The sequence below is a fragment of the Marmota monax genome, unplaced genomic scaffold (assembly GCF_021218885.2).
Source record: "Marmota monax isolate L192 unplaced genomic scaffold, Marmota_monax_Labrador192_F-V1.1 WCK01_AAM20220418_F8-fsc00021, whole genome shotgun sequence".
NCBI classification, from domain to species: domain Eukaryota; kingdom Metazoa; phylum Chordata; class Mammalia; order Rodentia; family Sciuridae; genus Marmota; species Marmota monax.
Window position 1 is genome coordinate 6,113,767 of NW_026695228.1, and position 14,730 is coordinate 6,128,496.

General features: G+C 44.0%; 1 protein-coding gene across 2 annotated transcripts in view; it reads right to left on the reverse strand.

Annotated features, from left to right (window-relative positions):
- Window positions 1-14,730, reverse strand: part of Osbpl10 (oxysterol binding protein like 10) — a 275,538-nt gene that overhangs the window by 5,046 nt on the left and 255,762 nt on the right. For both annotated transcript variants that reach the window (XM_046437455.2, XM_046437454.2), the window contains 2 exons: window positions 6,096-6,282; window positions 4,051-4,233 (listed from right to left, as the gene is read on the reverse strand). In XM_046437455.2, coding sequence (XP_046293411.1) covers window positions 4,051-4,233; window positions 6,096-6,282 — 370 coding nt within the window. The remainder of the gene's footprint in view (window positions 1-4,050; window positions 4,234-6,095; window positions 6,283-14,730) is intronic.

Genomic DNA, 14,730 nt, shown 5'->3' on the forward strand with positions numbered 1-14,730 from the left:
AGTCAACGTGGCAAAGGTGGACAAGTGGCGAAAGCAAGGTGTGCCTGGCATCGCTGCACATTAGCTTTCCCTTCTCCTGAGAGCTCTGGCCAAGGCAGGACCCGTACTCAGACCACACTCTGGGCACCATCGACAGATGTAGGCAGACCAGAGAGTATCTTTGTCCTCCTGAGGAGGGCATTGGGTCCCTCTGACAGGACTTGCTGGGGACTGAAGGACTCATCAGGGACAGCACCACTGTAAGGCTGAGACAACCAGTCTAACCACTGGTCAGTTTAATTAACCATGCTAATGGTCCCTTCCTTTGTTTTGGGGACCTGGTATGGACAGTGGGTGCAGGTTTGCCCTTGGACCAGCCACTCTACTTTTCAATGCTGTTTCCTAAGCAAAGAACAAAGGTGGGTTGGCTCCATTTCCCTACAGTTCAGCTCCGTATTTCAGTACAGTCTGCGTACATACACTCTCACACCAGACTCCTTCCCTGCTGCAGGCTGACAAGGCAGCAAAGAGTCTTAATGAAGAGAAGCTCAACTGCCGATATCCTTAGAAGCACAGTAGCAGGATCATCAGAGCTTTGTTCTCAATGGTCAGACTGGAAACAACAGTCATGCCAAGACCCACAGGATTACTTGTCCTGGGAATGTTCCATTAGAGCCAGTGTGACCAGGGGCTGGATCTTATTCCTTACAGCAGCTTCCTTTTCCTACTACCACTGTCCAATAGGTTGGGTTGAAAAAAGGATGCTTGGACAGAGTTCATGACATCCATCTGGACACAGAGAAGTTACACTCATTATCCCCAAATAACAAGGATGAGTTGTTCTAATACTAATCCTACAACAAAGCAAAGATTCCAAGGATGCTGAACCTCTGTTTTTATTAAACTCAGCTATAATATATTATTCATACACCTTGTATCCTGCTTTGTTTCCACTTAACAAGCACTTATTTGGTTGCAGACTCTTCTAGTAATAGCAAACCCTTCTGCAAGATCATTTGAAATTTCATTTTACCCTTACATGCTATAAGAGCAACATACTTCTAGATTAGAGTGAGGGTTGGCAAGCATTTTCTGTAAAGGGCCAGATAGATAGTAAACATGTGAGGCTCTGCAAACCATATGGTCTATGGTTGTAACTACTTAACTCTGCTGTTGTTCAGGAAAGCAGCCATAAACCATACCAAACCATATACAGCTGTGAACCATCATGGCTGTGTTCCAATGAAACTTTGTTCATAAAATCAGCCACAGGCTAGATTTGACCCATGGGCCATACATGGTTTGCTGATATCCTAGACTGAAAAATCAAAATGGCATCTTCCAATAAGATGCTGCTTCTGAGTCAGGTGTGGTGGCTCATCTATAATCCCAGCAGCTCGAGAGGCTGAGGCAAGAGGAATAGGAGTTCAAAGCCAGCCTCAGCAACAGCAAGGTGCTAAGCAACTCAGTGAGACCCTGTCTCTAAATAAAATACAACACAGGACTGGGGATGTGGCTCAGCAGTCAAGTGTCCTTGAATTCAATCCCTAGCACACCTGCCACAAAAAGTTTATGCTTGTGTATGTGCATAAATGTCACTTTAAGGGGCTGCATTATATTCATTCCATAGAGTGGACATCTGATTTTTTTTTTCCAAATGTCAGACAGTTGGGTGGTTTCTATTGTTTAGTTCCCTCCTCTGCCCTTTTTCAAAAATCAGCTTCCTAAATCTGAATTTAGGAATCTTCCCTGAGAACAGGTACTCAGAAGTAGAATACAAGATTAAAGTGAATTCTCGAGTTTAAAGCTACTGATCCACACAGGTACTACTCCTACTAGGAGGAAACAATTTTATTGCACCCTTGCCAGCACTGAATTTTTAAAAATAACACTACTAAGCTGGTAAGAAATAGTATTTCACTGCTTCATTGCATAGTTCTTCAATTACTAGCAACTCTCTGTAGTTGATGTAGCTGAGTAGATGAACATTTTCAGGACAGGCATTAAAAGTCAGACATCCGCTTTCACCACTCCTATGTAATATAATGCTAGAAAGTTTACCCAGAGCTATTAGGCAAGAGAAGAAAGTAAATGGGGATAAAAATAGGAAAGGAAGAAGTCAAATTATTACCATTTGCAGATGAGATCTTATTAGACCTAAAAGGTGCCACCAGAAGATTTCCAGTGCTAATAAGCAAATTTGGCAAGGCAGCAGGTTACAAGATCAATAGCTCTCCTATATACTAATAATGAATCTGCTGAGAAAGAAATCAGGAAAACAATTCCATTCACAATAGCCTCAAAAAATAAGACACCTAGGAATAAATAAAACCAAGGAGGTAAAAGACCTCTACAAAGAAAACTACAGAATATTGAAAAAAGAAATTGAAGATGACACAAGAAGATAGAAAGACCTCCCATGCTCATAGATAGGCAGAAATATTGTTAAGACAGCCATACTACCCAATTTATAGATTCAGTACAATAGAATACCAATGACAAGTTCAATAACAAAAATACCAATGCCAGTCTTCACAGAACTAGGAAAAAAAAAAAAAGTTCTAAAATTGATTTGGAAGAATGAAAGCCCAGAATAGTCAAAGCTTAGAATTCTAAACCAAAAAAAATGCAATGCTACAGGCATCATAGTACGAGACTTCAAGTTATTCTACAGAGCTATAATTAACAAAAATTGCTTGGTATTGGCATAAAAACAGACTAAGGGAACAGCATAGAAGACAGAGTCAAACCCACACATCTACATCCATACAATCCTTGACAAAGGTGCCAAGAACATACACTGGAGAAAAGACAGCCTTTTGAAAAAGTGGTACTGGGAAAACTGGTTATCCATATGAGGAAGAATGAAAGTAGACCCTTATCTCTTATCCTTCACAAAAATCAACTCAAAAACAGATCAAAGATCTAGAAATTAGACCAGAAACTATACCATTCCTCAAAATAAATGTAGGGTCAACATTCCAGTATATAGGTATAGGAAACAACTTTCTCAAAAGAACCTCAAAAGCTCATGAAAGAAAAATGGCCAAAGAATATATGAAAAAATATTCAACATCTTTAGCATTTAGAGAAATACAAATCAAACTACACTGAGATTTCATTTCACACCAATCAGAATGGCAGTCATCAAGAATATAAACAATAATAAATGCCAGAGAGGATGTGGAGGAAAAGGAATTCTTTTAAATTAGTACAACCACTATAGAAATCAGTGTGGAGGTGGAGGTTCCTCAAAAGAATAGGCACAGGACCACCATATGACTCAGACACCCTACTCCTCGGTATTTACCTTGAAGAATTAAAGTTATACTACAGTGATTCATGCATAGCTATATTTATAGCAGCATAATTCATGACAGCCAAACCATGGAACCAACTGAGGTGTCCATCAATGGATGAATGGATAAAGAAAATGTATGTATACAGAATGGAGTTTTATTGAACTATAAAAAATGAAATTATATCTTTTGCAGAAAAATGGATGGAACTTGAGAACACATATTTTAAATGAAATAAGCCAAACTCGATGTTAAGGGTTGTATGTTTTCTCACATGTGGAAGCTAGAGAGGAAAAAGGAAAAGAAATATTGTGGGAGGGGGTGCAGGGGACTCTTATGAAAACTGAAAGAAAAAATGGTAGAGGAAAGGGACCAGGGAGGAAGGAGGAGGGAGGAGAAGGAGGGAAAGGGGAGGTACTAGGAGATGAAATTATCCAAATTATACTGTTCCATCACGTTCATGTATGAATGTGTAAAAAGGAATCTCACCATTACGTTTTACCAATAAAAACTATGGGAAAAAAAACAAAAAAAATCGTTTAAGTCATCTGTCAGACTATTTCCACAGCCCACCCTATAAGTGCAAGATAATTAGATTGGAAGCTACATAAGTCTACTCCTAAGGGAGAGATGGGAAATTCAAGTAGCTGGAGAAGCCAGCAGAGACTCCTGGCCAGTGCCCACAAGCTGAGTTTCCAAAGCTCCCTCCCTCTCCATCCCTGAGTCAGTGCTAAGGGTAACAAGGCTGGAAGACACACAAGTTGGTTCCCACCTGGACTCCATGGGCCCCTGCTTCTCCAGGGGCCTGATCTTCTTGGGGTACACTGGCAGTGAAGTTGTGTCGATGACTTTGGTCTCCCCATTGCTGTAGGTAAATTCCAAGGTACCATTCCACTCCCCATGGGCTTTACAAACAATGGTGTTGGTTGGGTTGTGCTTCACTTCTGCTGTGACCCTGAATTCATGAATGAGCCAAATGAAAACAGATTTCAAAAGGTGTATTTGTACTTTGGAGATTTCTAGGCAGGTTGTAGAGGAGGGAATTTTTTTTTTTTTTTTCAGCTTTGCTTAAAGACTAGCTCTTAAAATAACCTTGATGGGGGAGGTGAAATCTGAATATCATCCACAGATTAGTTAATATTAATTAATAGTAGTTTGTTAATAGTAGAAATGTTTACTTCTTAGTTCTGATAAACATACACTTATATCATGGTTATATAAGATGGAAATCAACAGTGTGATTCTACATCATGTACAACCAGAGATGAAAAGTTGTGCTCCATGTGTTTAAAAAAAAAAAAAAAGATGGAAATCAAGCAGTGTGTGAAAACAAACTCTTTCCTCCCCCAAATAGCATCCAATAGTGCTAAATTTCAACCGCAAAAAGTCCTTAAACAAGGTCAATTCTGAATGTGGGTCAAACAAGGCTGCTGACAATCCCAACAGAGCTCACGCTGGGAAAGGAGGGCAGCGTCCAGCCCAACATCCACGCACCTTCTAAAGAAGGCTAAGCAGAGCCTAGACTCCCGGCCTCATGTCAGTGCCTTCCCAGTCAGCAGCAGCTAGAGGGACAACTTGAACCTCTCTTTAAAAGGGCTTTGTGGAGATTTGTGACCTCTCTCCTTGTCGTCTCATCCCAGGGAACTCTGATTCTGGGTGAGAGCAGACACCCATCCTCCTCCACACTTTGTAGTTTTCTGCATAGTCAGAGCAACAAAGCAAAAGCAGGAGGCTACTCTAAAGTGGCTAAGGATGAGGGCTAAGCTTCTCTATATCTGACAGTCCAACTCAAGCAGAATTTCAAATTCTAATACAGGCTTGGGAGCATTCTCCCCAAGCCTGAAAACTGTCCCAGCTCCTAGGTGGCAAGGCAGAGGGTCAGCCCCAAGTATGAAGTCCACAGTGGGAGATATGAGTGGTGTGCTGGTCAGCGTTTAACAACTGGCCCTCTGTGAAGGGAAACACCAGCCCCGCATGCCTTTGTCATTCCTGTGGTATTTCCACTACCAGCACGGTGTCATGGATGTCCAGCCCGGAAGAAACTGTCAGCTCTTGTGAACCAGTGTATGCCAGCTTTAGCATGCCACTGTAAATGTCCTTGTGTTTTTCTAAGGAAAAGGGCAAAGATGGATGCTTGTGCATAGAGTAGGTCTGCTCTAAAAGATTTTGTTTTGTTGTTTTTTTTTTTGATTGCTGGCACCATAAAAACCACTTTGTGCTTCTTCAAACAGGCGACCTCTCTTCCTTCTGTTTAAGACTCGGGTTTCCCCAGCTTATAAAAGGGGAGGGGGAGAGTCTCTAACTCACAGGTACATGACCCAGGATTCAGGAGTATTAATAGGTCCAACTGAACAAGAACCCAGGAACTCCCAGGCCATGTCTGGACTCACAGATCAAATCATTTCAGAGCAGAGAAACAAAAACTGTGGCCTCAAAAAGAAGAGCCTATCTTCAAAAGGAAGAGCCTATCATAACAAACAGAAGTGCCTTTTAGGCTGGGATGTAGCGCAGTGGCAAAGCATCTGCCTTGCATTCTCAAAGCCCTGGGTTCGAACCCCAGTTCCAAAAGACAAAAAAAAAAGCGCTTTTTATTCTCTGGAAAATGTGCTCTACAAATGCCTGGCCAAAGCTTTCTGCATCCATCTAGAGTGAGGTGGGCTCCAAAAGCAGCCCCCGTGAAGCAGGGAAAGAGAAGCCTCTTGCAAAAGAACTATTAACTTTATCTTCATTTCCAGCTCATGCCACGCACGACTGGAATCTGGCCCTCTAATGGGAAAGGAAACTCGGGCGTTGTGATAAGACAAAGCCGCATCCCACCTGTGTACTTTCCCGCCGTAGAAGGGCTTGGTGTGGAACGTCACGGTCGCGGAGTACCCGGTCTTGGCGCAGTTGATGCTGACCTTTCCTCCGAGCTCCACCCACGGGATGGTGAGGATGGACCGCGCGTAAGCGCTGGGCAGTGTGAAGACGTATTCCTCTCCGTGTTCCAGGAGCCTCAGCACACCTCCAGGGAGAGAGGGGGGCAGTCAGGCAAACGAAGGTGGGAAAGGGGCCATGGATGGGTAACCGAAGACGCTCCTGCCAGATGCCATGACTCCCACCGCCCAGAGGTCTGCCTCCCACCTGCCATGTGCTTTGCTGTGTGCCAGGTACTGCAAGGGGTACCGAGAAGACACCACGAACTAGACAGAGGGATGCACGTTCTACCCTCAGGGAGCCAAAGAGATGCTGGATGTTAATTAATCATCACACACAAAATTGTAATTGTGATAAAGGCAGAAGGGAGAGGTGCCCAGTGCCAACAAGGCCTCCAAACAGGAAGAGCTGACTTGGAAAGGAAGGGCTACCTAAGGGACACTTGTGTAGTGGTGCCCCCTCCTCCTCCAAAGAATCTTCATTAAGCTTCTCCAGAGACCCTCACCTTAATTGTTCTTATTAACAGAATATCAGCAAAAAATTCTGCAAAAAACTCAATGTGGGTTAGGACTTCCTTTTTTTGGTGATAACTAAATGGAACTGTCTTGCAAAAGCAAAGTTGGGCTTGATGATGGTACTTCTGCTTTTGTGGTAAAACTTGCAAAACCTCTGACTAATCCAAAAAAATGGAAAAGCTCGTCATGTAAATCTTCAACGCCACCCCGCCACACACACACTGGGTATGAAGTTCAAAGAATTTTCAGACTCGAGGCCCAGAGACATTTTTTTAGGCAGGCGCCTCACTCTGGACTACTGCAGCCAATAAACCTGCTTCCTGCTAATTTCTCGGGTGTCCAGCCTCATCTCTCCTACATCACTTGAGCCAATAAGAGCTGAAAGAGTGTATGTAAAGGCCCTGTGATGGGAAGCTTCTGGTGACCTGGAGAGGCTGATAAAAGAGCCTCAGGTGGTGTGCAGAGGCTGTCCAGATCAGCAGCAGCCAGGTCTTAACTTTAGAAAGCTTCTAAGACACCTTAAGGAGTTTTGCCTTATAACATCAAGACACCACAATGGTTCCCAAAGTTAGAAAAATCAGAGACTACACCTGCTGCTGGCAACTGGGGTGGGGGACATCCACCCACGTACCTCCAGATCAGTGGTTCTCCAACTGAGGACCCAAGAACTGGGCTTAGAGGGGTGTTAATCCTCTCAACTCAGAATTAGGTGGGTTCATCCATCTTCCCAGGGGAGAGGCCACACTTCTCACCATGGCCAAGATGCCCATTCTAAAACACACATGCTCCCAGGGCTGCTGTGTGGTTTGTGTACAGAGGTCCCACAGAGACCCCGAGATCAGTACCAGGGCCCTTCTAAGGTGGCTCTTCTACAGCACCCCATTCCAGCAATGCAGGCTCAGCTCCCTAAGCAAACTCTCCCATGCTAACCTGGCTCAGGCCAGGCCAAGTCATGATCAAGGGCACTGTGAGCTCCCAGGGAGGCTAGCATACGTGACCAGAGGTAGTTTGTAAAATTCCTCCCTGGGCTTGTGGTTCCTCCGCTGTAACAAGCAAAGACTGTGCCCAAGGCTCCCATGTGTGAGCACTTCCTGGATGCCACTTTCCCATGGACTCCTAATCACTATGTCCCGTAAGCCTCAAAACTATCTTATACAGCTATAATTATTGTATTAATATAAATAGGAAGAAGTCAAATCCAGGTAAGCAATTTGGCTGATCGCTACTCTTCTCTTAGCTAGTAGACATCTAAGTCAACTAGAGCTAGAGTCAGAGATAGGGACAGGGAGGGAAAGGGGAGAGGAAAAAGAGGGAGGATAGGAGCAATGGGAGAGTAACGAACTTTGAGCTTGCCGGGGAGCAAGAGCAGAGATGGGGCAAATTTATACAGAGGCACTATCATTGCTCTTGGTTTCCAAAGTCAACACCAAGATGCATTTGACTATAAATCCACTCACCCTTGAAAATTCCTTTAACTACCCACAAGCTACAGTAGACACAACACGCTTGGCTCTCCATTAAGTCCATTACAGTCAGTTCCCAGCCCATAAAACAGACGACTGGTTCTGTAAACCCAAGGTGACATGCTGTTCTAGATCCACCCTCCACCACCACCATGTGGAGGGATGTTCACACAGGGCCTGTCCAGGAACTGAGACCACCCAGGAAGAAAGGATTTGGGGGTTGCTCCCACTTATATGGGCAGGACTGGAGAGCAGACAGAGCAGCAGCATTTTTCTTTTTCTTGTTTTTGGCAGTGCTAGGGATGGAATCCAGGGCTTCACACGTGCTAGCCAAGTGCTCTGCCACTAGCTACACCCTCACTCCCTCACTGCAGATCTTAACTTCTCTGCAACTTAGTTTCTTCATCTGACACAGGAATAATGGTGTGTATACTCTAAGGCTGAAGTGAAGACAGAGAAGGCGATTCTCAAACTCCACTAACTGCATCCTGAGGTTTAACATCCTCATTCCTCCTCCCTTCCCAATAACTCTCTATGGCAGGATTTTTTTTTTAATGGGTTTTTTTGTTGTTGTTTATTTTTGTACCTGGGATTGAACCTAGGGGCACGTAACTACTGAGCCACATCCCCAACCCTTTTCAAAAATATTTTATTTAGAGACAGGGTCTTGCCGAGTTGCTTAGGGCTTCACTAAATTGCTGAGGCTGGCTTTGAACTTGAAATCATCCTGCCTCAGTCTGCCAAGGTGCTGGGATTATAGGCATGTGCAATAACACCACGACATTGACACTTGGAAATCAAGTGGAAACTTTGAGTGTTGGTGGGTTATGTGAAGGGTGGTGGTGATTTTTTTTTAAACCAGAACATAAGCTTATTTCAGATGTAACAACAATGTTAAATATTGATGATAAATTAACTCCCCCCCCCCTTTTCCCCCCGTTTGGTACCCAGGGGCATTTAACTACTGAGCCACATTCCCAGATCATTTTTTAAAAATTTTTGAAACAAAGTCTGAGTTGCTTAGGGCCTAAGTTGCTGAAGCTGGCTTTGAACTTGGGATCCTCCTGCCTCAGCCTCCAAAGTCAGTGGGATAACTTGGCCCTCGGCTGACATGTGTAACTCTTAATTTTAACACCATTTAACTATTTTTAAAGTTATTCCCTCAAAAAAACTGAGGAAGCTTTTCTTTTCCACCACCACAACACCAAGTTTCTCAATAGTTCTCTTTTTGGAGGACTTTCAACTGATGAAACTTCAAAGATACTTCAGAACTCCTTTCTTCAAATGAAAGCTAAGCTGGACAAATTATATACTGCATAGATTTCTCTGTAGTTTGTGTTTCTGGTTTTTTGTTTGTTCATTTTTGTTTCTGAGGGTTGAACCCAGGGGCACCTAACCACTGAGCCACATCCTCAGACTTTTTAAAAAAATTATATATTTTATTTAGAGACAGGGCCTCACTAAAAGTTGCTGAGGCTGGCTTTGAACTTGCAATCCTCCTGCCTCAGCCTACCAAGCCACCAGGATCATAGATGTGTGCCACTGCCAGGACTGATTCTTTTCTTTAGAATCTAAATGCAAATTTCATACAGTATAATTTTAACCTATTTGTCCCAGGGTAAAAACTATCTATCCTGAAAAATGGATATATCCTGTGTTCTTCCAGTTGACAGAATTACTATTTTACCTTAAATTTTTTAAAAAAATCATTTGTCAAAATAACTCAACATGGGGTATTACTTTGGTCTTCACATGTGGACTAGTGCTCTGCAATGGAAAAGATGTTTTGAAATATGATGTTTACATAAGAGATAACATCACACAACCCCCAACAACTTCACTGGTCTACAGAAAAATGTCTTCCAAACCACAGAGAAATTTCCCTCACATCCTCAGAAGTCAGTGAGCCCCAGACTAAACTGATATGAAGACACTGACAAAAATCACATTCCTTGGGCTCTTTTTTGAATATCCCCAAATGTATTTTCATTCATTAAATCACTTGTGATGATGCCAACGTAGTACTTTGGGTTTTTTTTTTTTTTTTTTTTGGTAGAGTTATTTAAAAAAAGAAATTCTGTCCTTAATATGAATAAACACAATATTAAAATTAGACTTACAAATGGGATTGCAAATGAAAGTTACTTCATTTGGCTCAGGAGCTGAGAGAAGTTGAAATATGCCAAATAATCAACGGTGCTGTGGTCTAGTCCTCGGGCTGGGAAATTTTCATTTGAAATTCTACAAACTGACTTACCAATAAACATAAGGCAAAGCATGAAATATTTTCAAGCTGATCCACTTAAAATAGTTCTATACCCAATCTCAAATCAAATATTCCAATAGGATATCTACCCTGGACACTACAGACAGTACTCTGGGAGTATCTGCAGACCCGTGGCTGGGAGCTCCTCACTCCCCAGCCCACCCGACCTCCAGCAGCTCCAACTCCTTCCCAGACTCTGAAGAGCTTCAGAAAGTTTCTGGGTGTTGATCCTGGCATTTTAGGGGAGAACAGTGGAGGGCAGCTCAGCTCCCTGCAGTGAGGCTTCAAAGGGTTAGCGAAGCTGTCCTTGCTAAGGACATATGCCCCCAATTCCCTGAACAGCATCTCAGCTCAAGTCAGCAGTGTGGGAGTGCTCTCTGAACTGCAACCTCAATGAGCCCATGGCACAGGGGAGCATTATAATAGTCTAATGAGCCACAGCCAATGTGAGAATTTGAGAGATAAGTCCACACACTTACCCTCAATATTTCAAGTTGGCCCCAACTAAGATATAATTTTTAAAGTGAGGGATTGGGAAGAATGTTATCTCAAACCCAATCAATAAATTCGTGGAATATGCAGGGAACTGGTGGAGAGATCCCCTGGGTGCAAGAACCAGAACCTTCTGCTTTGATATTTGAGGATTCTTTTTTTTATTTTTGTACTTGGGATTGAACTCAGGCACTCGACCACTGACCACATCCTCATCCCTATTTGTATTTTACCTACAGACAGGGTATCACCAAGTTGCTTAGCAACTTACTGTTGCTAAGGCTGGCTTTGAACTCTCAATCCTCATACCTCAGCCTGGCAAGCCTCTGGGACTACAGGAATATACAGTACTTGGGATTCTTTTTGTTGTTGTTGGTGGTGGTGGTGGGGGGGTTTGGTGTGTGTATGAAAAATAAGACCATGTGTGACAAAGGGCACACCTGATAACAAGGAAGGAAAAAATGGGGTATGGCTACTGAAAGGACCAGGGGGAACTTTAGGTTTCACCCAAACGAATCAATGGTGTCCCTGTCCAGGTCCATCCACAGCAGGAATATAGGGAGAGGAGAGCCAGTGACCAGGGAGAGGCCTTCCAAAGTTTCTCTCTAGAATCTTCTTTTTGAATTCAGCACTCCACTGAGAAGTTCTGAGCAGAATTTTTGGAAGAAGAAGAAAAACAAAAAAAAGGCAGGAGCAGCAGATTCAATTCTGTTTCAGCAATGGCGACACCTGAGGGCCCAAGGAGAGGGCATCAAACAGCTTATCACCCAGGACATTAGGTGTGTGCCAGGGCTGTGCAGGGAATTAAAGCCCTTGCGCGTGGCCTGCTGGGACCGGACAGTAGGGATCCTAAGACATCACAGGTCTCCTGTCGACTTCAGGAGACAGAGCAGAGCTGGAAGGACCTCATCACTCACGCAAGGACGGGTCCAGAGGCCGTGAAAGGAGACCATGTGTTCTGGGAGAAGACTTGGTATTAAGTGGAAGGGCTGGGGACAGAAGAGGAGTGGAGACAGGGGTGGGGGCAACTGTGCCAGAAAGGAAGAATCAGTATTAAAACAGGCACACAGGGGAACCCACTGCACACCCGCCTCCCTGCCAGAGCCACAGCTGTGAGTGGAGGAGGCAGGCAGGGGCCATTATCAGAAAGGAAGCAAGCTCCTTGGACATCACGGAAAGGCTGGGTTTCTCTGGTGAATTTTTTGGTGCAAATCTTTACCTTTATACAAAATTTCCAGATATTTATCCAATTGCAAAAAAAAGCCGTGCTTAGGGTCCCACAAACTGGGAGATATCTACCCTACACTCCAATCTGAGAATCTGGTTTTCTCACGTCTTGATTAATAGCAACAAACATTTCTGCTGAGTACAGAGAAAACTCCAGAAAGGAAGGTGAATATTCTCTTACATACCAGGAAACCTATTTGGTTTTATCAAGAGATCATATTTGCCAAGCACATATTCTGACTAATCCCAGATATAAACTCTGCCCACACATGTGTGTAGGAAGGAGGAAAAATAAACAACTTCTCTCTCTGCTGTTACCTGTGCAATCCCCACTCCCACCTTCAGCACTTTAGCAGTCCCACTGATGCGACTAGAATCACATCCGCCTTCCAGGGACTCCCATTCTCACTAAGAGCCAAAATCCTGTCATTCTCCCCTCCCCCTAGAAAAGACCTCAAGATCTACCTCCCTATCTCCTCTCCTCTGCCCCTTTGCTACAGCCACAGTGCCCCCCCCCAAGTCCTCAGAACCCCAACGACATGCTCCAGTCTCACAGCTATTGTCCCGTTTTTGTCTGAAGCGTCCCTTAAGCCATCCAACTGATTCCCTCACCTGTTCAGGCCGACACTCAAATACTCTTGATCTTAAGGTCCACCCTACTGAAAACGGCCGCATCCTGCCCCCACCCACTCTTCACCGTCTGCCTCTGCTTTGTTAGCCAGAGGCATGCAGACTACATGCAGGCATCTTGTCTTCTGTCTGATCCCACTGGGGTGTGAGCTGAAGGTGGGGGATATCTGTGTGCTATGACTTCTGCTGGGACCCTTAGGTACAGTGCCAGTCATTTTGCAGATGAATGAATGGAAAAACCAAGACATTTATCTGAGCTGCCAGCACTGTAGATAAGGAGGCAGACTTACAACAGTGTATAAATCAAGGAATCATCTGCACACATAAGACAATTATAACTGTAGGTATGAATGCCTTCTCTACCTTCTCTAGCAAACAAACATGTCAGCTTTAAAGAACTGATTATGTGGGAAATTTAAAGTATAAAATCAAACAGAACAAGAGTCATCCTGAATACTAATTTTTGTATTTAAATAATGGAAACAATTTTACCAGTATAATCCTCAGAGTATGAGGCAGACCCTGAGCGACCTATGAAGACAGAGCCCCAGATAAGTCAAAATCAAGATTAATGCTGGTCCCATTTCTCATTACAAACCCACAGATATGAATCAATGTGAGCATAAAGCTCCCACAGGGAGTTCTTAGCAATCTTCTCCCCGAGCTCTCGGCTCATGTCCACAGCCTGGGCTGAGGCACACCTGTAGGACCTGCTATGTGGCTTTAACCCAAACGGTGCTACACAGGGACAGCTCCCTCTCCCTTGTTCTGGGGAGAAGGCCGAGTTTAGGAGAATAAGCAGGCACTGGGTCAGAAGAGAGGCTCATGGGGACATGCCCAGTCCTCCAAGTCTACCCCACATAGCCCATTCAAGTTTGTTTTCACAGCTTCACATGAACAGGCCTCAGCTGCCCTGTCTATGTTATCATAGGACCCCTAGAATTCACTGACCAGCCACCACCCTGCCTTTCCCTGCACCTGGTCACGCCTCCACACATTCCAGGGTTTGGGACCTCAGGTCTCTTCCTGAACTATAAGAAAGATTCTGATTTCTCATGCACAGATCAGAGAGGTATGAACTCGAAGACACCCCAGAGAGGAAGTTCAAAGTAAACCACCCTAAATATACTTCGTAAGCAGATTTTAAGGTGGCTATTCAGAACTGCAGACACAGAATGGCTCTGAAAGTAGTCCTTTTGTAAAAAGAAACTTACCTCTAGCTGTTCAATCGGATATACCCTATGGCTTAGGAAGGACCTCTTCATCAAGAAGACAAGATTGAGGTCTGACCTCTAGCCCAGACAGCAATGGCCACGGGTGGCTGTTACACAAGAGACTTCATCTCCAGAGGCAACCAAGCTCCATCTTCCTAGCCCTCCCTTTGTGTCTTATTTCAAGTATGAGTCCTGAGCTTATGCATATTGATAAAATTTCTTTTTTTCCCCAGTTAATCTGCCTATTGTCAGTTCATTTCATTATCAAACCTTCTGAGGGAAAGAGTAAGTTTAAAACTTCCCTAGAGCAGCACCTGCCCTGCATCTCTCTTCACTGCCTCATCATGGGGCAGAAGACAGGTTGTTGGGTGTTGTACCTATGACACCCACAATACAATACACCTGGGTGAGTTGCCTCCATCAAGTTCCTCATAGGTAAAAACAAGGTACAGCCGGCTTATCAGGGGTTTTCTATGCATCTTGAAGCAACTAAATCCTTTTGAATTGAACTCTTATAGAGAAACCCACCAGGTAATCAGGTAAGGTTGGATACAGATGATCAAGATGGGTGGGGGGGGGGTTGTTGGGGGAGAAGCCTCGCCCCCCACACCCTTTGCTCCTCATGGTCTGAGCCCCTCTAAGGAGATTCACCTTTTCTACAGCACAGCTGAAATCCCTGGGGCTTGAAACAAATTCTCTTTCAGCTACAAGGTTCCATCATCTTCGGTA